This window comes from Pezoporus wallicus, unplaced genomic scaffold, assembly GCF_028554395.1.
Source record: "Pezoporus wallicus isolate ANWC-B61680 ecotype Strahan unplaced genomic scaffold, APGP_CSIRO_Pwel_v1 contig_6155, whole genome shotgun sequence".
Classification (NCBI taxonomy): Eukaryota; Metazoa; Chordata; class Aves; order Psittaciformes; family Psittacidae; genus Pezoporus; species Pezoporus wallicus.
The window spans coordinates 171,521-192,782 of NW_026637610.1; the positions used below are offsets into that span (position 1 = coordinate 171,521).

A 21,262-nucleotide genomic window follows, 5' to 3' on the forward strand; every position below is an offset into this window, starting at 1 on the left:
GCGCCAGCCCCAGCCCTTCTACACGTCCCGGGGCTTGTGGCGGGGCCTTGCTGCCCAGATACGGGTGTGACTGGGCCCAGCGTCGGGCAAGGCCTCGTTGCGGCCCTGCAGCCTACCGGGCCTCCGCCTCCGCTGTCCCGCTCGCGGCAGCCCCAGAGCGGTAAGACTGGCCCGGTGGCGGCTACGGACCGGGACCGAGGCCGGGACGCGGGGCCGATGGGACTACAACTCCCATAGGGCAGCGGGGCAAGGCAGCTCCCGCCGCCGCCGTAGTGCTCACGTGAGGGCGGTGTCCCGGCTATCACATGACTGGCCGGTGAGGCCGGGCCCGGCGGAGGCGTGTGTAGCTGTCTCTCTGCATGGCTAACGTCGCTAAGAAAGTGTCCTGGTCCGGCCGCGACCGCGATGAGGACGACTACGATGAGGACGGGCGAGCGGGAGAGACCACCCCGCTGCTCAACGGCACCGGCCCCGGCGCGGCGGCGGGCAGCCGGCAGGTGCGTACCGGCACCGGGAAGGGGGTGCCGGAGCACCAGGAGGGATCTGCTCCATCCCTGGGCTCCCCACGCTGAGACGTCGCCGGAGGCGGGCTGGACCTGAGGACTGGGGTCGTGTATGCGTCCTCCTCCCCCATAGCATTTTACTATGTTCGAGGCTGGGCTGGAGCTGCCGGTGCGGAGCCGCGGGGTGACGGGGCTCTGCGCTCACAGCAGCCCTCGGGGGAGGTCGGAGCTCCTCCGTGCTCCCCCGAGCCGAAGAGAGCAGAACCTTGCAGAGCCCGATGGGGGGGGAACCAGGGCTGGAGCACTGGGGCCTCGGGTCATTCCTGCGGGAAAAACTGAGCGTGCAACTGACTCACTGCCTGGCAGCGAGGCAGTTCCCGCCGGAGCCGGCTCCCGTCATGACGTGCCAGCTCCCAGTGATACTGGTGCCCTACCCAGGGCCCTGCTGCAGTGGGGCTGACCTGCCCCCTACCCACTCCTCGGCCATGGATGCAGGTGGTCCCTGACCTGTCTGCTGGGGCTGCCCCCTTCCTCTGTACTAATAATGCCATTTCTTTGGAGAGCACGTTGCCTGCACACTGGTGCTGCCCAAGCCAACAGGTTGTGCTCAAACACAAGAGTGTCTAATGCTGGCGTGGTGGGCATCGTGTGGGATGTGCGGAACTACACTGACAAACAGCAGGTCCAGGGTGGGCCATGTTGCAGGGGGAAGCCAATTCTTGCAGATTAATTTTGGGTGATGAACTGAAGAGAAACTTCCCTCCAGTGTACCCAGAGGCTGTTACTCTGCCTGGCAGTCTCTCCTCCACATGTGGTGTGGTTAACCGAAGCACACCGTGGCTCTAGCCACGGCACTTGGTGCCTGTTATAGAGCAAAGCTGTGGTTGAGTAGCTGTGCTGAGTGAGGGCCATGGCCTGGGTGGGATGTTGTGTCAGATCCATGGGGTGCTTCTGTGTCAGTTCCAGGTGACAGAAGGGCAGGTGATGTCCTTGAACTTCCTATGAAGAGTTTGGTGGGAGACTTGAGCTGAGACAGGGAGCATGCCAGCCTTTGGCAGCTGTTAGCAGGGACAGCTTGCTGAGCATGATTCTGTTCTGCCTTTCTGGGCAAGTCAGAACAGCAGTCTAATTAGGGTGCCTTTGTGGGAGGGAAGGATGGCGGCTGGAGGAGTTGCCTGCGCCACTCCACTGCTCTGGTGTGAAAGTGCAGATAAACTCCCTGGCCAGTACAAGCCCCCGTGTATGTACAGCATGGGTTGCCTTTGAAGACCACATGGTGGGTTCTGCAGGTCTGAAGGGATTACTCAAACCTTGTGGCTGCAGATCAGTTGGGAAAGGGCTTTTCTGGTGGCTTAGAAGAGATGCCTGAGCCCCTCTACAGCAGGGGTGGTGGAGACCCAGCTCTGTGATCTGATTTATCATCGCCATGTCCCTTCACAATGTAGATAGCTGAGGTCCCAGCTGGTGACAAGGTGCTACGTGGCATCTTCCTTAGCAAAGGAGGAGAGTGAATACCTTGCTGGAGCTCTGAGCCCACAGCTGTCCTGACCACACATGCCCTTAACAGTGGCACTGACCTGGCAGTGGTGGTTGGGTTGTTACCATAGTGCTGGGCTTGCTTTTTGGTGTAGGGCAGCTGTTTCCCTCTCACACCATCCCTTTGACCTTAATGCCATTTTAGATTAAAGCAGGAAGGCAGGACAGATTTGGCAGAGAAACAGAGACTGGAGCTGTTCAGCTCATGGAGGCTTAAACTTGGGTTGCGGCAATACAATAAAAATGTCCCCAGTGGAGCTTCCTCCCTTTCTCTTTGCAACAGCTGTGCTTGGTTAATAGAAATGAAACTGACCTTAGAGTGATAAAAGGAAACAGTCTCTTGGTGACTGCTGTGAGAGACTGAGATCAAGCACTTGTGGGTGGGAAGTGAGGAAGGGCTGGATAAATGTGCTCATAACCATGAATGGATGCTGCAGGGCTGTGTCTGAAGTTGTCTCTTGTTTTGTGGCCAGCTGAGCGCTGCTTCAGAGCTGACAGAGCCTTTGTCCTCTCACCAGGACTTTCTAGTGCCTCAAGTATATCAAGAAGTGAGAAATTGCCAGTACATCTGAGCATTGTGCCTTCCATGAGCCGCCCCCTTCCCATGCTCTTGAGCTGAGTGTGTCAGTTCTTAGGCTGAAAACTGGAAAACTGTAGTGGGAACAGCCAATTTCCATCATTAGGCATTTTTCTAAAAAGAACGCTTCCCTTTCGCTACCCATCAAAGATATGTTCCGTTTGTGCTAAAATGTCTTGACTTTGGGATTGGTATAATGCCCCTGCTCCAGAGGGTGTCTGGAACAGGGGGCTTGGGCAGGGGGGTCACCATAATGTGACCAGGCTGCTGCTGAGCAGCCTGTCCTTGTTAACCCCCAAGTGTTTCTTCTACATAAAATGTTGTTTGTCTTGTTTTCTTGTAACTTCACAAAACAGGCTGCAGAATGCAGCCCTTGTGGCTGGGAGGGAGTGCCAGAGGGCTGTGCTTGCTGCAATCACAATGTCTTGACTGGGAGGAGGGAGAAAAGAGAAGTCTGAGTGAGCCCTGGCTCCTGCTGGATGGGCTGCAGGTAGCACATTCCCTGGGTACCGGCAAAGAGGCTGCCTGTCTCTGCCTGCCCACTGCCAGGAGCTGGAGTCCCTGGAAAGCCATTGTCCTTGGAGCCTTCCCAAGAAGAGGGGATTTAGCAAGTCCAGTCCTTTGGCTGGGTGCATCATCCGGGACTGCAGCAGTGCTTTAACCTTGCACTGCTTTTCTGCACATGGATCAAGGTGCCTGGAGAAAGGCAGAAGGGGTCAGGATAATAACAGCATCTCCCAGCCTGGTGCAGGTGAGGAGCAAGGAGCGACTGTGCCCAGGAGTGACAGCAGGAGGCTGGAGACAAAGTTGTAACCAAGTGGTGACAGCACAGGGAGAGTCTGGATGCTTTCTCCCCCGTTATGGGCCTCGAGGTGAGGAGCCTTGTTCTCTCCTAGTGTGGTGTGTTTCAGGGATGACAACTATGCTGGTTTGGAGCCCATCACAGCTGTGGTTGTGTCAGAGGAGGGGGATTCCAAAAGCCCTGCAGCTCATCCCCCATGCGCTGCCATAGCCGGTGACAGGGCTTCCCCTGTCAGTGAGCCACCCAGTGACACAGCCTTGCAGCCTGGAGCCATTCCTCCCACCCAGGCAGGTACCAGGGGCTCAGAGCATGCTGGGGCTGAGAGGGCTCTGGGGCTGGATATCCTCTTCCTTCCTTCTCACTGCTTCTGCAATACCGCTGTGGGCTCCTGGTGTGGTCTGTGCTGTGCTTTATCTCAGTGGTCACAGAAAGCCACATGCTTCCAGTTCGTTAGTGAGCAGGACAGTGATAAGGGGCAGTGTATGGGGGAGGGGGTATCTTCACACCAGCAGTGGTCACTGGGAGTGGGGGTTGTCCTGGATTATCCCTGTGGAAATGGGCTGTGGAGCAGGGTCAGGCGCTCCCTGTTTATGGTTTTTCAGAGCAGTGTTTGAGAGGCACTGCTGGGTCACTGTGTGCACAGCCTGGGTTATTTCTGCAGTGCTTTAGCCTTGACTAAAGTCATTCTACTCATCACAAACAGGGATTGCTCTTTGACTGCTCTGCTTGGAGGCAAAATGCTGCTGTGGCATCATGTATGGCAGCATGGCTTCTTATCACCTCTGCCAAATGGGGATGCTGGCAGCAGTGCTTCTGTCTCCCATCCTGACCTGCAGAGCTCTGGGCTGCTGCTGCTGTCTGTTCACTGCTACTGTTGCCTGACCTTGGAGATAATCCTTTTGGGGCATGGGTGGTTGAGATCTTCTCCCAGATTGTTTTTCTTGTTGAGATTGATCCCGAATTTGCTCTTGCTGGTCTCAGAGTGGCGCTGGAATGGATGGCAGCATAATGAAGGGGGAAGCAGCCTCAGGAGGTCTCCAGCCCCGGCCCTGCTAAGAGTTGATCCCTTAGATCAGGTCACCCAGGACCATGTGTGGTGGAGATTTGAGTGTCTCCAAGGATAGACTCTGTACCCTCTCTGGCCCCAGATTCTGTGTGTCACCATCTTTTGTCTCCAGTGTCTATAAGAAGTTCCCTTGCTGCAGCTTGTCCTCTGCTGCTTTGTGCCCCATCAGTGCAAAGCTTTGAGGAAGGTCTGGCTCTGTCTTTGTAACCTCTTGTTAGGCATCCAGAAATGGCCAGATAATCTCCCTGATAATTACCAGCTTCTCTCCATCCATCTTACTGGGTGCTCCAGCCCCTGACTGTCTTTCCGCACTCACCCCTGTGCCTTTCTTGTCCCAGGGATCCCAAACTGGCTGCCAAGTCCCAGGTGTGATATCGCAGGTGCCAAGTGGAGGCATTGGGATCCCTTCCCCACACCTCCTGCCTGTGGTCTTTCACCACCCGGGAGGCAGTTGACCACCTCCTCTGCAGGTTTGTGCCACCGGCTCCTGTTCAACTGCTCCACCAGTTTGCTGCAAGACTTCTTCAGCAGAGCTGCTTGCTAACCCCTAGGGTACATCCATCCCAGTGCAGGGCTTTGTATTTACCCCTGTTGAACTTCAGGGGCTTCACTGCAGCCTGGTGAGCTCTCTCTGAGGAGCGGCCTTGCCACCAGCATTCCAACTGCCCTGCTGACAAAGATGTTAAGCAGTTTGGGTCCAGATCAGGGCTCCAGACATCTCTTTGAGGAGCTTGAAATGGAATTGCATGGCTCGAAAAGGAATTAGCTTTACCACCCAAACAGGGTGAGTGCTTCTGCTGTTTGCGTCCCGCTGTTGGAGGCAGGTTCACTGGCCCCAGAGCCTCTCCTGGGACAGGAGAGCTATTAACCCTTCTGTGCCCTCTGCCTTTTGGCAACAGCATGTGTTGTTATGTGGAGATAATTGTACCATGGTCACGCCAACATTATGAGTACCCAAGGTCAGCAGCTCTCTTGGCTCGAGTTTGAAAAACATATGAAGGAGGGTAGTGCTGCTCATGTACTCGGTGAGCTGATGAGCCATGCACAAATAACCTCTGTCTTGGCTCCTGGCTGCTTGAATCCTTTCTGTTCATCTTCTGAAAGTCAGGAGCTGATGAAAGTAGCTTTTTCCTGCCCTCCCAGCATGTGATTCCCTCATGCTGGGCAAGACAGGGGCCAGCTCTGCTCATAGTGACAGAGGGATGCCAGGACTTGAGGGGGCATATTAAAAACACGATGCTTGTGTTTTTGGAAGCTCAGGTTCAACTGAAGCTCCTTTGCTCCTTTCCCTTCATCTGTGCTTGGGTCCTACTGCTGCCTAATCTGTTGGGAGTGGAGCTGCAGTGCCCTCCTGGCCTCTTGCTCCATAGGGAAGGGATGGAGACAGGGGTTGTCACCATTTCAGGCACGTCTGGTCTTTTTGTGGACACCCTGGCTAGCAGAAGAATTTTCCTGAAGTACTGGTCCTGTCTGAGGGCTTGGTGCCTGAGGTCTGAGCCCAGGTGTGAGCATGAGTGACTGCTTCCATCTTGTTGCCTTTATCTTGCCCTATACATGTGGCACTTAAGGGAGCCTTTAATGTTTGTTCTTCCTGGAGCCGGGTGCAGGTGGGTTCCCTTGGCAGGTCTCAGTTTTGTCCCAGCCAGGGTTTCAGGGTGAGAACCATGTCCTTCCCATCTCCCTAGGACATTTGGATCCCAGCTGGGACTGCTGCTGCCACCAGAGCAGCTGAGCACCAGCGGGCACTGAAACTGGCAGCTCCTGACTCTGTGTAAGTTCCCATCCACATCCCCCAGGGAGGTGGCAGCTTTTAGTGTGCCCAGCTCACAGCAGTCTGCTCTGTTTGCTGGGATAAAGGTCCACCAGGATCCTTTCCATGGCGGTTGTGGAGCCATCACAGACCAGAAACAAAGCCCAGGCTGGTCTCCCCAAACCAGTGTTCAAAAGCAGTTGTGTAGAGCACTTTGTGCTCAGCCCTTCCTATGGGCTCAGGCTACTGGGGACAAAACAGCACTGAAGAAGGTTTGAGGAGCTGAGGTAATACCTGCCTGCAGGTCAGGGTGTGAATGGGAACATGGAGCAGACAGAGAAATGGGAAAATAGGTCAGGCTGCAGGCACAAAGGGATATTCTTCATCTGCAATGACGTGTGTGGCTCCTGGCTGCTCTGGCCTTCATGTTCCAGATGGGATTGGTGGGGGATTAAAGCAGCAGGGGCTCTATCTGGGATCTGCGAGCTTGCTGGTACAGAGGGACCGACATGACAGGGCCCTGCTGCTGCTCACCATCCTGCTTTTATTCTCCAGTCCTTAAGCCAGACAGCTGGGAGGGGTGAGGCTCCAGAGGGGAAGATCAGATTGTTGAGAAATGGTGTTTGGGCTGTGCTTAGTGATGGTGCTGCTTGCACCCTTGTGCACCCTGGTGTTTCACAACAGCAGAGGGGTGATGGCAGCGTGCTGCTTCTGCTGGGTTTCTCACAGCACCGCCCCACTGGAGCTTGGCTCCGTGTAGCCCAGGCCTTTTCCTGCATTGGCCAGATGAGAAGTGCCCCAAAGAGTTTGAAAGCTCCCGTTGTGATGCAATTGTGCTGCCAGTAACCAGCCCAAGTGGTCACCAGTGAAAGGAGAACCTGCTGCCTGGGGGAGATGCAAATGCTTCTTCCCATCACCGTGCTGGGAAGGCACTGGTGCTGCTGCATGGGAGTAGCGTGCCCCGCTTCCTCCTGTGTGCATCAGCTGGCAGCCAGCCCAGCCATCACTTCAGTCCTGGCTGCTCAGGGGGAGATGGACATGCCTATGTGCTCATTTCCCTGGCTGGGAACTGCTCCCATGGAGTGGATGGCAGAGCCAAATGTGCCCTTGGCCATCCCTTATTCCTGTCTGGGTGCGTGAGCTGAGGGTGGCCCCAGCGTATCTTTGTGTGCTTGTGACTTTGGAGATGGAGCTTTCTGCTCAGGGGATCTGTCCATGCCCTGCTCCAGGGGAGCGTGGAACATGCTGCTTGGCACAGGTCTGCTGGGGTACCCACTCGTTGGCAGAGGCTGTTGGTGACTCTTGCCAGCTCTCACGGCTGCCAGTCCCAAGCGAGCTGCTGCTGTCTGGCACTTCCCCGGTGAGCCAGCTCTGCCAGCCAGCAGGCTGGAGCAGCTTGCCCCAACCCTGGCAGGCTGCTGCTGCTTGTGCTCCTCTGGGGTCCCACCTCCTCAGGGTGCCCTCCAAGAGCAGTCCTCTGCAGGTGCTGGACCTCTGAGGCTCTGGTGGTGGCAGGCAGAGCTCAGCAAGGGGAACTGAGCACGAGCACCCATGTGCCTGCTCCTTCCTCCTGCCAGGGCTGGCAACACATTCAGGAGTTGACCCCTCTTTCCTTTCTCCCCTCAGCTCACTCCTTCCTCCTTCCTGCGCATTGGGCAGCTAAGCAATGTGGACCTCAACGAGGATGTCCGTGAGCTGGTGAGTGGCATAGAAAGGGGCCCATTGTTACCAAGCCCCCTTCCCTTCTTCCACTGGCAGCACTTAAAACTGCTATTATTCCCCTCATCACATCCCACTTCTTCCACAAGGGCTCCAGTGCTTAGCATTGGTAGCTCCCTGCTGCTCTGCCCTCTGCCTTAACCCTTGCTGCTTCCCCTTATCTGAGGAAAGCTGGCCCAAGGACAGCATCTCTTTGGGTGGCAGCACAAGGGCCATAAGTGGGTCTGATGGGAAGGGATTTCTTCCTTGTTGACATGATTGCTCCTTAAAGCTGCTTCTCCTGCTGCCCAGCTCAGAATGAAGTATGACAGCAGCCGGGGGAAGGTGTCTCAGCCCTGGGGACAGGGTTAGTGATAGAGAGGGCATCTTGCAGAAATACTCAGATTTCAACTTATTCCCCCTCCCACCTGCACACATGAAAAGCTTTTCTTCCCTGGATGCTTCTGCTTCAGCTCCGGAGCTGTAGAAAGATCAAATGAGAAGACTTTTGCTAAATATTTCTTGTGGAATGCTTAAATGGGAAGGAACATGCCTTAATCCAGTCCCTCAGAGGACAGGCTGGGCCTGCTTTGGCCATAGCTGTAATGCAGGCCCAGGGAAGGGTGCGGGGTGCCACTACCCCAGGGGCGCCTCCAGCATCCCCAGTAAATGCCCTAATTTGGAGCTGGGAACAGTTTGCACAGTCAAAGGTGTTTGGGAATCAGAATTTGGTTTCTGCCCAAACCCATGGTTTGAAATAGCTGCTTGAAATAGCTCCTTGCTTTCGGCTGAAGGAATTTCCTGCCGAGGTGAAAGGTTGCCCTCCTCTGGAGTGTGGAGCTGCTCGGAGGCAGTGCTGGATCAACATGGCAGTGTGGTACCTGGCTGGGCAATCTCTCCGTCTGCTCATGGGGAAGAGTCCCTCCTGAGGGTGGATGAGGGTGTACACCTCACAGCCTGTTCCAGCTGCCTTAAATCCCATACATCCACCAGCTGGTAGAAAATCATCCCAGATCCCAGCCTGCCAGCAGCTTGCGCTCTGCAGCCCTCCTGCCTTTCCTGAGCATGAAAACTAGTGTTAAACCAGCAGTTACGTGCCAGAGGGGAGGGCTGGACTGGGACCTGGCTGTCCTGACTTATGCATCACATCCTGCAGGAGACAGAGCTCCCTCGTCAGCATCCCAATGAGATCCCCCACAACGAGAAGCTCCTGTCGCTCAAGTATGAGGTATGTGCCCTCTGGGGTGCAGTGGATGAGGTACGTGGATGAAGTACATGGATGAGGGCTGTGGCTGCCCAGCTGAGGGGTTTCAGTGGAGAAGCAGCTGGTTTGAGGGAGGAAATGACATGAGGGTATGCAGAGGCAAGGGTGAGGGCCTGAGGGCAGCCCTCCCCAGAACAGGTGTCTGTTCCCCTGTGCTAGAGAGTAACAGCATTTCCCTTTCCTGATGTAGAGCTTGGACTATGACAACAGTGAAAATCAGCTGTTCCTGGAAGAGGAGAGGAGGATAAACCACACAGTGAGTCTTGCCCACTGACCCTGTGGCTGGGATAGCCCAGGAAGCTGTTCCCCCTTCCTGGCTCCTGGGGAGCTTCTCCATGCCAGAGGAGGTTGTGCTCAGAGCAGTGCTTGAGCCAGGGTGGGTTTAAAGATAGGCCAACTTGAGACAAGCCTTAAAACCTCAGGAGCAAGGACCCAGCACAGGATGGTTCAGATGGGAGCTAGCCTGCATGTACATGGTAGCCAATGGCATGGGGTAGGTCCCTGAGCAGAGGGACTTCTGGAGGAACATGAAACATCTGCCCTGGGGGCTTTGGGAGTCTTGCTGCAGCAAGAAGCTGAACGGGAGGGGCCTGACAGAGGCAGACAAGCTGGAAAAGCCGCCTGCTGTTGGGGATCCCACAGAGGGGCACTGCCAGGCTTTGCAATCCTGGGTGAGCCAGCGTTGGCTTTCCAGCTCCTAGGAGAGCTGCCGGGCTTGGAGCTGTGCTGGGGAAGGTGGCTGGGTGGTTTGGGGTCCCCCTGTTGCTGGCAGGGCCCGGGCTAGGCAGCAGTGGGCTCTGATGGCTCTGTGCCCCTCAGGCTTTCCGGACAGTGGAGATCAAGCGCTGGGTCATCTGTGCCATGATTGGCATCCTCACCGGCCTCGTCGCCTGCTTCATCGACATCGTGGTGGAGAACCTGGCTGGGCTGAAGTACCGGGTGGTGAAAGGCAGTATCCTCCCATGGAGCCATAGCCATCAGCCAGCCGGGGCTGTGGGATCTGTGCTCCTGGTGCCTGCAAGAAGGGTGCTGGGGAAGAGGACAGCACTTCCTTGCCTGGGTTTGGTGGCACAGACCCTGCCACCCAAAGTGCTGCCGTGTGCCTGGCTGCTCTGCAGAGTTGAACTGTGCCTGGGCACTGCTGTAACAGGGGAGGCTCCTTGCAGCAGCCCTAAGTGCACAGGATCTGCTGTGCTGGCACAGCCTGAGAAGCATTTTTGCTCACATTCTCATGGTGGGAGGGATGGTACCCAACCAACACTGGTCTTTCCTTGAGCTGCTTCCACAGACATCGATAAGTTCACAGAGAAAGGGGGCCTGTCTTTCTCCCTGCTACTCTGGGCCACCCTGAATGCCAGTGTGGTGATGGTGGGCTCTGTAATCGTTGCTTTCATAGAGGTAAGAGTTTGGGACCAGTCTGGATTGGTGTTTCCTTGTGCTTCCTGCCCCAGTTCTTTACATGGGGAAGCAAGATCGTCTCCAGAAAACATACAGATTCATGTAATAGCAAATGTATTTCTGCAAGACTGGCTCTTGGTAGCCCCCAGCATTGGCTCTATGTGGGCTGTGGGGTTTCTCTGTGGTTGTCAGACTGACACTGCTGAGCCAGGAGCCTGGGGCAGAGGGTGTGCTCCAGAGACTGGAGCCGGCTATGGCTGGGAGTAGGCAATGGCTCCCTACAGGCCACTCAGAGTCAGCAGTAAGCTTTGTGGCTTTGCCCTTGCTCTCTCTGGCCACCAAGTGTGAGCCTTCTGCAGCACTGAGCCCTTGGCCATGGCATGGTGATGGGAACACCCTAGTGTCCCCCCAAAAAACCCAGCCAGATCCTTCTCCCTGTCACATTTGCCCTTAGGGGCAATGAGTGCCTCTCTGAAGCCCACCTCCAGAGGTAGATAGTCTTTGGCCTCATCTCTGAGCCTCTCTGAGGTTGTGCTTGGTGTGCCCTGCGCAGAGAGACAGGGTTAAGGTGGCCAGTGTGTCCCCATGCTGTATGTGGCAGCCACTCATGCTCTCCGTGCTCCCCACAGCCTGTCGCAGCTGGCAGCGGCATTCCCCAGATCAAATGCTATCTCAATGGTGTGAAGATCCCGCACGTTGTCCGCCTCAAGGTAGGAAGCAGGAGGTGGTGGGCTGTGTGCCTTCTGCTCTTGGGGGTGGTTCTACTGTACTGAGGCAGAGGAGGAGCTGGCCCAAGCTCCTGGCTTCCTTGCTGCACTGCTCAACTCCATAGCTGTTCCCCCCAGTGCTGGGTGATTAAACCTCCTGCCCTGGGATGAGCCAGGATCCCCTGGCTTTGGGGAGATCATCTTTGTGTAACTTTTTCCTCTGTCCAAGAAGGAAGTTGGCCAAACCCCATAGCCACAACAGGGGGCTGAGAGTCACAACCTCCCTGGGGTCACTGCTTCCTCTGGCTGGTTGGGTCTGTGTCACCCATGGCCGCCATGGTCATGTGTGCTGTGCCATGCTGTGCTGAGCCTGTCATCTCTATTTTGCAGACCCTGGTGATCAAAGTTTGTGGAGTCATCCTCTCGGTGGTCGGCGGCCTGGCTGTTGGGAAGGTGATGTGCACAAAGCGATCTCTGGCACGCTGCTGCCATGTTGTCACCCACTGCTGGTGCACGTGATGCAGCCCATTGCCAGCCCTATGCTAGGGGCCCTGCAATGACTTCCTGGTTTTATTCCCTGGTCTGCTGGCCAAGGTGACACCCTGGTGTGTGTGGTGCCACCAAGCCAGGCTGTGTGTGGCTGGGCTGAGGGCAGAAGAGCAGTAGTCCACATCCATCAGTAGTTGTCCCTGCAAATGTTAGATAGGGGAGACCTGGGTGCCCTATTGGAGCCTTTCTAGCTTGCTGGGATTGAAGGCAAGCGAGGGAAGTTCCTGCCTCCTGGGCTGGAGGGAGTGCTGGTGAGAACAGGAGGTGGCCACAGGAACCCCTTCACAGAATGAGGATTTAAGGGGGCAAAATGGAAAGGTCTGTATTTCCTGGAGGCAGATCCTCCTGCCAGATTCTTCAGGGTTGCAACCCAGTAAGCAGCATTCATTCATCCCTGACTGTCCTTGGGGTTCTTCCTTATCCAATCTAACTCTTCTCTACTGCCTACAGGAAGGACCCATGATTCACTCTGGAGCAGTGATTGCTGCCGGGATCTCCCAGGGGAGATCCACATCTTTAAAGCGAGACTTCAAGGTTGGTGTTGAGGGCCAAGGAGCTGTGCTGCAGATGACCCTCCTGTGCCCAAACTGGGCTGTTCCTTGGGGTCATGCTGGTGGCTTGGATCATATATGGCCTACGCTGTGCCTGCACTAAAGTCATTCCTGTGGCCAGCCCTAAACCTGCCTTTGCTTTGGTGTTTCAGATCTTCGAGTACTTCCGCAGAGACACAGAGAAGAGGGACTTTGTCTCAGCTGGAGCTGCTGCTGGTGTCTCAGCTGCGTTTGGTGCCCCCGTGGGTATGTGTGTTGGCTGTCTGACACTGACAGTGCCTGCATGTGCATCTCATCAAGAGGTGGCTCCCACTTGCACAGAGACAGCTGCTAGGATCTGCCTATGGCACTGCAGGAGCCCTCCCACAACATGCCCAGCTCCACAGCAAACTGTCCAGCCATGCCACAGGCCTAAAGAAGAGAGGAGGTGTGGGGTCATCTGTCTTGGATCCCAGATGTTTCTTTTCCTGGGATGGAGGAGGGCAGTGGAGGGTACTGTCCCATCACTGATGGCTTGGTGGGCTTCTGGTCCCTTCACTGGAGCCTATGAGGTCTGGGGCTGTATAGGGCACATGGGCTGGGATGAATTTAGGTGCCTCAGCTGCTGCTGTGGGTTAGGGGTCTGTGGCATGTGCCCCTTGTGAAGGTGTTTGTGTCTTGCATTTGCAGGCGGTGTCCTCTTCAGCTTGGAGGAAGGGGCTTCCTTCTGGAACCAGTTCTTGACGTGGAGAATTGTAAGTGCTGGAAAGCCGAAGCAGTAAATTGAGGGCTGCAGTGTGAGGCCTTGCCTTTTCCCCATGCCCTGCAGTCCCAGCCTCCTGCCATCCTTATCCCAGCCAGGCAGCCATGTGTAACACATCCCAGGAACAGCATCCCATTCCCCTTCTGTGCCCTGGTCTTCAGCTTGAATTTAGTCCTGGCTTAGCTCCATCTTGCTGCCAATCCCTTCCCAAGGGACCTCCTTGGGCTGTGCCCAGGGCAATGGAGAGGTAACAGGAGTAAGCCCCTGGCTGGTGTAAGCTGCCCAGAGTGCTGCCACAGGGAGTGTGGCTTCTTGGTTCCCACTGTGGTACCAAGCTCTTCCTAAGGGCCTTGGAGGGGCAGTTTGGGGAAGGGGGAGGGGGCAGCACAGCACACGGTGAGGGAGTGGGGTTGGGGGTGTCTGGCAGTGACTGTGGGCTGCATCTCCTTCCAGTTCTTTGCCTCCATGATCTCCACATTCACTCTGAACTCTGTCCTGAGTGTTTACCACGGCAATGCCTGGGATCTCTCCAGCCCTGGGCTCATCAACTTTGGCAGGTTTGATAATGAGGTACGGCATAGATGTTCCCCATGTAGGGCTCTGCTGTGGGGGTTAGAAGCAGCCCACAGCAGCTTGGAGCTGTTTTAAAGCATCACCCAGAGGCTGAGGCATGCTCTGCCCTCGCAGGCTGTGGGTATGGCCAGAGCCCAGCTCCACCAACCCCAGCAGAAGCCTTTCCTGCAGCCATGGCTGGGCCTGGGGCTGTGGAGTGCCCATGGGAGGCTTTGGGGCAGCTCTGGGGACTACAGGCCTGTGCTGTCCCAGCAGTGACCAGCTGTGGGGCTGCAGATGGGCTAGGAGACCTGAAATCCATTTCTTGCTTGCAGAAAATGGGATACACAATCCAGGAAATTCCTATCTTCATCTTTATGGGAGTGGTTGGTAAGAGAGTGATGCTCTTTCAATTTGATTTGTCTGAATAATTTCCTCTGTTCTCTGTCTGAGTCTTAAAAGCTTTGGGATAGAGTTTCCGAGGGAGAATGGGAAATGCATTAAACTTTGGAGCACAGGCTGCTTGTGGGGCTTACATGGGGGTGAGACCTGGATCCTGGCCCAAGCTTTACCCTTGTAGCAAAGGCAGGCCCTTTAATCCATATACTGCAGAGTCACTGAGGTTAGTGCATTGCAGTCGTGGGCAGCCCTTGGCTTTCCAGCTGTCCTTACCCCTGTGGAGTTGGCCTGTCCCTTGCCTGCCTAGTGCCAGCACTGTGACACTGGCCCCAGCCATCCTGCTGCTGCTGTGGGGCTCCTCTTGGTGTCAGGTCCTGCCTGTCTGTGCAGGGACAGTGTCCACATGTCCCAGTGCTGCCATCACACTGGAGGGGTTGTTGGTGTCTCCCTGAGCTTTACAGGTTCCTTGTGTCCTGGGAAGCCATAGGAGAGCCTGGGACTCATGTACTGAGCTTTTGCTTCTTCATTTGCAGGTGGGATCCTCGGAGCCCTGTTCAATGCCCTCAATTACTGGTTAACGATGTTCCGAATCAGGTGAGAGCTCACAGGTAACTGAGGTGATTGACATAGGTTGGCTGGCACCTTCTGTGTGTCCTCGAAGTGGCACTTCCAGCCAGAGCAAGGCCGTTATCTCACACTTAAGCAACAGCAGCCCTGGAAGCTGGGGGGCAAAGATGCCATGTGCCTCTCGCTGCCTGCTGTCAAGGCTGTGACCCACAGCTTCCCACTGTTGCTCTGACCTTGCCTAGGTATTGCAGTTTAGTGACTTGAGGGCCCAAAAACATGCAAACACTGAGCATACACGGTTCTGAGAGTAACGAGATTGCTGCTAAAGCCATTCAAGCCCAGTCTGGTGCAGCCAATACTTGTCACCAGCTTTTCAAACACGAGGACTGGCTTCGTGGCCTTGGGGAGTGATGACCTGTGGAGTGGTGAGGGGCCTGCAGCATCTTCCAGTGCTTCACTCCTCTTGGCCTTTCTGGGCTGCAGCTTTCTGGGCTCGGCTCTGCGCTGTCCACATGGCCAAACACCACCAAGCTTCCCATAGGATCTGTGCCCGGCTCTGGGCAGGGAAGACAGGCAGGTCTGTTATGGCTGGCTGGGCAGAGCTGATCTTGCTGCTGGCCTCCCAGCGCAGTCCCCGTGACTGCTTCACCAGAGGACAGAGCGCAGGACAGCCTGGCAGGGTCTGGGAAGGGAGCAGCCTGTCCATATGCCCAATGTAGGGTGCCAAGCCAGGCTGTGGGTGATCCTGTTGGCACCCCTGGGTGTCACCCTCACTCCTCTGCTCCCTTTGCAGGTACATCCACCGGCCCTGCCTCCAGGTGGTGGAGGCCATGCTGGTGGCAGCAGTGACAGCAACTGTGGGGTTTGTCATGATTTACTGCTCGAGAGACTGCCAGCCCATCCAGGGGAGCACAGTGGCATACCCGCTGCAGGTAGGAGATGCTGGAGAATGGCTCCCCCGTGTGGGGGGCACCCTGAGCTTGGTCTGAAGCTGGAGGCTGAGCAGGGAGACAAGACCCTGCTGGGTTTTGTGGCACTGGACCTCACAGCGAGTGCTCCCAGTGGCAGGCAGAGCTGCAGAGCAAAGTGTGGTGTTGCTGTGCTTGCTGCACAGTGCTGGCTCCTTGCTAGCACACGTCCCCCTGAGCCTGCAGCCTTTGCAGCCTGGATCTGCCACTTCTAACTCTGTCTTCTTCCCCCTTCAGCTTTTCTGTGCTGATGGAGAGTACAACTCCATGGCTACTGCTTTCTTCAACACACCTGAGAAGAGTGTTGTCAACCTCTTCCATGATGCTCCAGGTCTGTGTGTCTAGTGAACAGGTCCTTGAATGTGAGCAGAATGGGGGTGGGCTTGTGCGAAGTGGCTGACCTGCTTCCTGGTTGCTCGTGGGACAAGGCAGGGGCTAATCAGCACAGCGCCCTGAGGGCAGGATGGGATCCAACAAAGCACTGTGCCCACTGCTTTCCTGCAGTGGTGGAAGAAGGAAGGATGGATGCTGAACTGGTGGCACCTGTGAGCTCAGCCAAAGGGCCATGGTCTTGGGAGCCTGTGGATGAGGACCTGTTTTTGTTGCATGTTTCCAAGCTGTTGCTTTTGAGTTGCATGGGAGCATGTCTGACCCTTGCTGCTGTCTGAGCTCCGTCCTAGAAACGTCCCTGGCTGTTTTCTCCATTAGCAGGGCCTCTTGCCCCAGAATGACTTTACCTTCTGGGCAGGCTGTGGAGGTGGATCTTGAGGTTTGGACTTGCTTGAGAAATGCAATTTGGCTCCCAGGTTCCAGCTCCTGTTTCCCTTGGACCTAGTGTTGTGACAGCATGCCCTCTGCCTGCTGGTCTAGGTTTCGTGCCCAACTACACATGGACAGGGAGCAGACAGCTCCATGTTTCTAAATCCTCAGCCCAGAGAGTGTGGCTTGGCCATCTGAAGTCAAGTGATGACCGTCCTGTGTCTTGGGGCTGCTTCCTGCAGTGCTGGGCCCTCTGTGGCTCAGGGCTTTGGTTTCTTGACCTCCCTGTGAAGGAGAGGTTGCAAAGTGCTCGTTTAAATCAGACTGAGCTGTTCAGCAATCCTAAAATAGCAGCTGGCTGAGTCCTGAGGTCTCCCTGTGATGGCACAGCCTGCGCTGAGGGGCAGCTTGGGGCTGGTTGAAGCAGCCATGGGAGCTGTGGGATTGGATGGGGTTTGTAAGACGAACCGTGCTGAGTTCATCCCAGGGCTGGCAGCAGGACTCCTGCCAGCTCCCCAGTACCTCTGTCCTCCAGCACTGGCTTTCCCTGGGGGCTTTGGAGTTCATCACCATGCCTTGGGGGAGGCTGGGAACCACGGGGCTGGGAGGGAATGGGTCATCATGGGTCACAAGATGAAGGGAAGGCATGTGCTGGATTCAGTGGGATGGGATGGCTTGGAATGGCGCTGGCTGGCAGGGCCTTTGAGGGACAGAAATAACTTAAAGAGCCGGTTTGAAACACTCATGCTGCCAGGATGGCAGAGGGTCTCTTGTTGCTGGGAGTGTGTTGTGGGGCTGCTGCTGTCTGTTCTATGGCTGTAATCCATCGTGCTGCAGGACCAGCACTAACTCCATTCTCTCTCCACCTCAGGTTCCTACAACCCCATGACACTGGGCATGTTCACACTGATGTATTTCTTCCTGGCCTGCTGGACCTATGGCCTCACAGTGTCCGCGGGGGTCTTCATCCCCTCCCTGCTGATCGGCGCTGCCTGGGGAAGGCTCTTTGGCATCTCCCTGTCCTACCTGACCAAAGGCTCGGTGAGTTGCTGATGGGAAGGGGTGCTGGGCAGTGGAAGCCATGGCACCCAGCCCTCCTCCCTTGCCTCTGGGCAAGAGGCATGTGCAGGCAGCATGGAGCTGGCTGAGAGCTTGGCACAGCAGTCTGGAACGGGATGCCTTCCTGAGCTGAAACTGGGCTTTCCCATGTCCCAGTGGGGCCCTGCCAGCTGCTGGGTCATGCAGGCAGCCTCAGGCATTCCTCCCCACTTCTCGGAGGGAGGGAGGGGGCCAGGGCACTGCTCACTATCTCTGGGTGCCCTGGAGCCAGCAGCTGACTCAGCCTCTTCTCCCTCCTGTGCTCAGATCTGGGCTGACCCTGGGAAATACGCCCTGATGGGAGCTGCTGCACAGCTGGGTGAGTGCCTGCTCGAGTAGGGGTGAAGGTGGCATGGGAAAAGGTGGTCCCTGCTTCCCTGGCTGAAGCCCAGCCTTGCTGTCAGCTTCTCAGCTACCCTTCCAAGCACAGGCAGCACTGGGGCGCTAGTGAGGTCTGGGCTTGTCCAGGGCACCCCTGTCTATGTTGGCAATCCTGGATCGCTGTGCAGAGACTTGGGCACCTTTGGTGTTCTGCTATACCATCACCCCATGTTTCCCTGCTTTCCTAAAGTCCTAAACCCCTTGGGTGTCTCCTGCAGGTGGGATAGTGCGGATGACACTGAGTCTCACAGTCATCATGATGGAGGCAACAGGCAATGTTACCTATGGCTTCCCCATCATGCTGGTGCTGATGACAGCAAAGATTGTGGGAGACTACTTTGTGGAGGTGAGAGCTGGTGTGCTCGCCAGGGTCAGGTTTGGTGGTGCTGCGGCGCCAAGGACAAGTGGTGTCCTCTCTCCGAGGTGAGCTGCCGTACTCCTTAGCATCTCAGCAGGCTTTTCCTGATGGCTTGGCTCTCATTGCAGGGGCTGTATGACATGCACATCCAGCTGCAGAGCGTGCCTTTCCTGCACTGGGAGGCCCCGGTGACGTCCCACTCCCTCACAGCCAGGTAGATGCCTGGGGGATGCTGCCAATCCTGGGGCAGTGGCTTTTGGACCACGCTGTTGGCCTGAGCTGGCAGTAGAGGTGGTGACACACTTTGGTCACTGCTGTGTGGTGCCACCAGCCCAGCTCATTCCCTAGCAGGGAGTGTGGCCAGCGGTGCATTCCCTCCCCGTGTCTCTGGCAGGCTCTGGGGACAGGGGAGGCATCAGGACTGCAGAGGCCTGTGTGCGGGAGGGGGGGGTATTTGGGGCATGCTGCGTGTGGGGCTGTGTTTCACACTGAGCCTTCCCCGCAGGGAGGTCATGAGTGCTCCTGTCACCTGCCTGCGGAGGATCGAGCGGGTGGGCACAGTTGTGGACATCCTCAGTGACACCTCCTCCAACCACAACGGCTTCCCGGTGGTGGAGAGCAACCCTGGCACCACACAGGTGAGCCAGGAGCCGCTTGTGAGAGCTGGCCATGGAACGGGACCCTCGCCCTTGCCCCATCCCCTTCCCTGCCCTCTCTCATGCACCGTGCTCTGTCACAGGTGGCAGGACTGCGGGGTTTGATCCTACGTTCCCAGCTCATTGTTCTGCTGAAGCACAAGGTGGGTGATGCTGCGTGGCCATTGGACCTGTGTCTGAGCCCTGGTGCCCCTGTCCTGCCTGTCTTGCTAAACAGGAGCTGGTGGATGGTCCCTGTCACCAACCTCAGCTTACCTGAGGAGAGGGTGGGGGCTTCCATGCAGTGCTGGGGTTACTCCAGCATCTTCCTGCACCCCGCTGGGTTTACAAGCCCTTGAGTGAATGGGACACAGTTCTTCTGCAGATGGTCCATCTGCCCCATGTTCCTGCCCTCTTCCCTCCCTCCCCTGTACATCGCCCTGGTGCCTGTTGGTGCTGCAGGATGGACCCCAACAGTCTCTTTCCTCCCCAGGTTTTTGTGGAAAGGGCCAACCTCAGCCTGGTGCAGCGGCGGCTGAAGCTGAAGGATTTCCGGGATGCCTACCCCCGCTTCCCCCCAATCCAGTCCATCCATGTGTCCCAGGATGAGCGCGAGTGCATGATTGACCTCAGCGAGTTCATGAACCCCTCTCCCTACACTGTGCCCCAGGTAATGGACAGGGATCCTTGGGCCACCCTAGCATCCTGGGGGTCATGGGTGAGTGATAGCTGCTGGCTGGGGATGCCACAGCCCATGTATCCCCTCTGACATGCAGGAGGCGTCTCTGCCACGCGTGTTCAAGCTCTTCCGAGCCCTGGGCCTACGGCACTTGGTGGTCGTGAACAATCGCAATGAGGTGAGTCCTGCTCACTGGGTATGGGCAGCCAGGGCTTGTCCCCGAGCTCTGCCTGCCAGGGCGGGGCTGTACTGTGTCCCTGTCCCGGCAGGTGGTGGGCATGGTCACCCGCAAGGACCTCGCCAGGTACCGGCTGGGCAAGGAAGGCTTGGAGGAGCTCTCACTGGCACAGACGTGATGTGGGGTGGCTCTGCCCAGCGGAGGGAGACTCACTCTGGCCCCTCGGAGCTGGGGCCCCCTTTTGCAGGAGGCAGGGAGAGGCTTGGGCCGGCCTGTGCAGGCATTGTGGTGCCTGGAGCACCAGCACGGACGTGCTGCCCTGGCTCTCCTGCCCATTGCTGCCTTCCCACATCTACTGCCTCCTCTTCTCACCTTTTCCTTTGCTTCCCTGAGGGGTCAAAACGCACCCTTGGCTCCATTAGCTGCTGACACAGGCTTTCCCTGAGGGTTGTGAAGGCTGGAGTGTGCCAGGGGAGTGGAAGTGTCCTGAGCTGGGCATAACCCTCTGCCACAGCACATGGCCTCCATTGCCTCGCCTACCCAGCCCAGGCTCTCTGGGTCCTAGCCCTGCCCTGGCCCCTGCCACAGGGTCTGTGTGAGGAGCAGGGGGACATGGTGGGGTCCCTCCTGCTTCCAGGGCTGTGTCCTGCTGCCCCATGCTGCTGCTGGTGGGGTTGAGCTGAGCCATGGGGCAGGTGCTTGTGTCTCTGCCATGCTCAACTGTGCAATAAAAGGGGCTCCTGTGGTTCAGAGCTGCTCCCTTTTGCTGTTTTTTGACTCCCTTGGCCAAACTCTGACCCCAACACACACGTTGGGGGGACACTCCTGGGGTTTGGGCAGGGATGGGTAGGGGAGAGCTGCCTGTTCTGGGGCAGCCTGTGCCATTCTGCCACTCCTGCCCTCCTCCCACTGCTGCTGCTGCCTCTCGCCTCTGCCCATGCTGGGGTCCAGAAGCACCCCTGCATGTGTTTCCAGCCCTTTCCAGCAGCCTGGGCCAGGGTAGGCACCCCAAAGACCACCATCAGCCCTGATCTGGCCAGGGGCTGGAAGCACTCCCTTGGGTGCTGAGGAGGGCTCCAGCCCTGGCACCTCAGCTCCCCTATCTCCCACCATTGTACTCCTCACCTTGGCATTGCACCCTGCATCCTCCTCACTCAGGCAAAGGCAACCTGGTGCCTGGAGGGGCTTTCAACTGTGGGATACTGTGCTGAAATAAAGCCTGTTTGTACTTTTACTGTGCTGCTGCCTGGCTCTTGCTTCCATTCCCCTGATGCCACTTTCTGGCCTTAGCACCATGTCTGTTGGTGCACCCCTGGGGTTGAGCCAAGCCCCATCCCTGCTGCTGGTGCTGAGAGGACACAAGTCAGGGGGCTGCATGTTGGGGGGCTGCAGGGGGTGATGCCAGTGCCCCACATCTTCATCAGCCCCTGGCAGGGCTCAAGGCAGGGGGTGGCTGCCCCTTCCCGAGTGCTTTTCCTTTCACGGCCAACAAAGAGCTGCCACAAAGCAGGGAATGCCTCGGCTGGGCCCTGGTAACAGCCAGGT

At 56.9% G+C, this 21,262-nt stretch overlaps 1 protein-coding gene across 1 annotated transcript; it reads left to right on the plus strand.

Moving 5' to 3' along the window:
• The first annotated feature begins 352 nt into the window (after positions 1–352).
• CLCN7 (chloride voltage-gated channel 7) lies at positions 353–20,951 on the plus strand. Its single transcript, XM_057406509.1, has 25 exons — positions 353–497; positions 7,861–7,932; positions 9,089–9,160; positions 9,387–9,452; positions 10,016–10,148; positions 10,485–10,594; positions 11,224–11,304; positions 11,692–11,754; positions 12,301–12,384; positions 12,554–12,647; positions 13,071–13,135; positions 13,597–13,713; positions 14,031–14,085; positions 14,628–14,688; positions 15,455–15,593; positions 15,867–15,960; positions 17,260–17,429; positions 17,754–17,805; positions 18,086–18,213; positions 18,354–18,439; positions 18,731–18,863; positions 18,965–19,024; positions 19,354–19,530; positions 19,637–19,717; positions 19,809–20,951. Exons 1-25 carry the CDS (start codon positions 360–362, stop codon positions 19,893–19,895), a joined length of 2,418 nt encoding a protein of 805 aa, XP_057262492.1. The 5' UTR covers positions 353–359; the 3' UTR covers positions 19,896–20,951.
• The last annotated feature ends 311 nt before the right edge of the window (positions 20,952–21,262 follow it).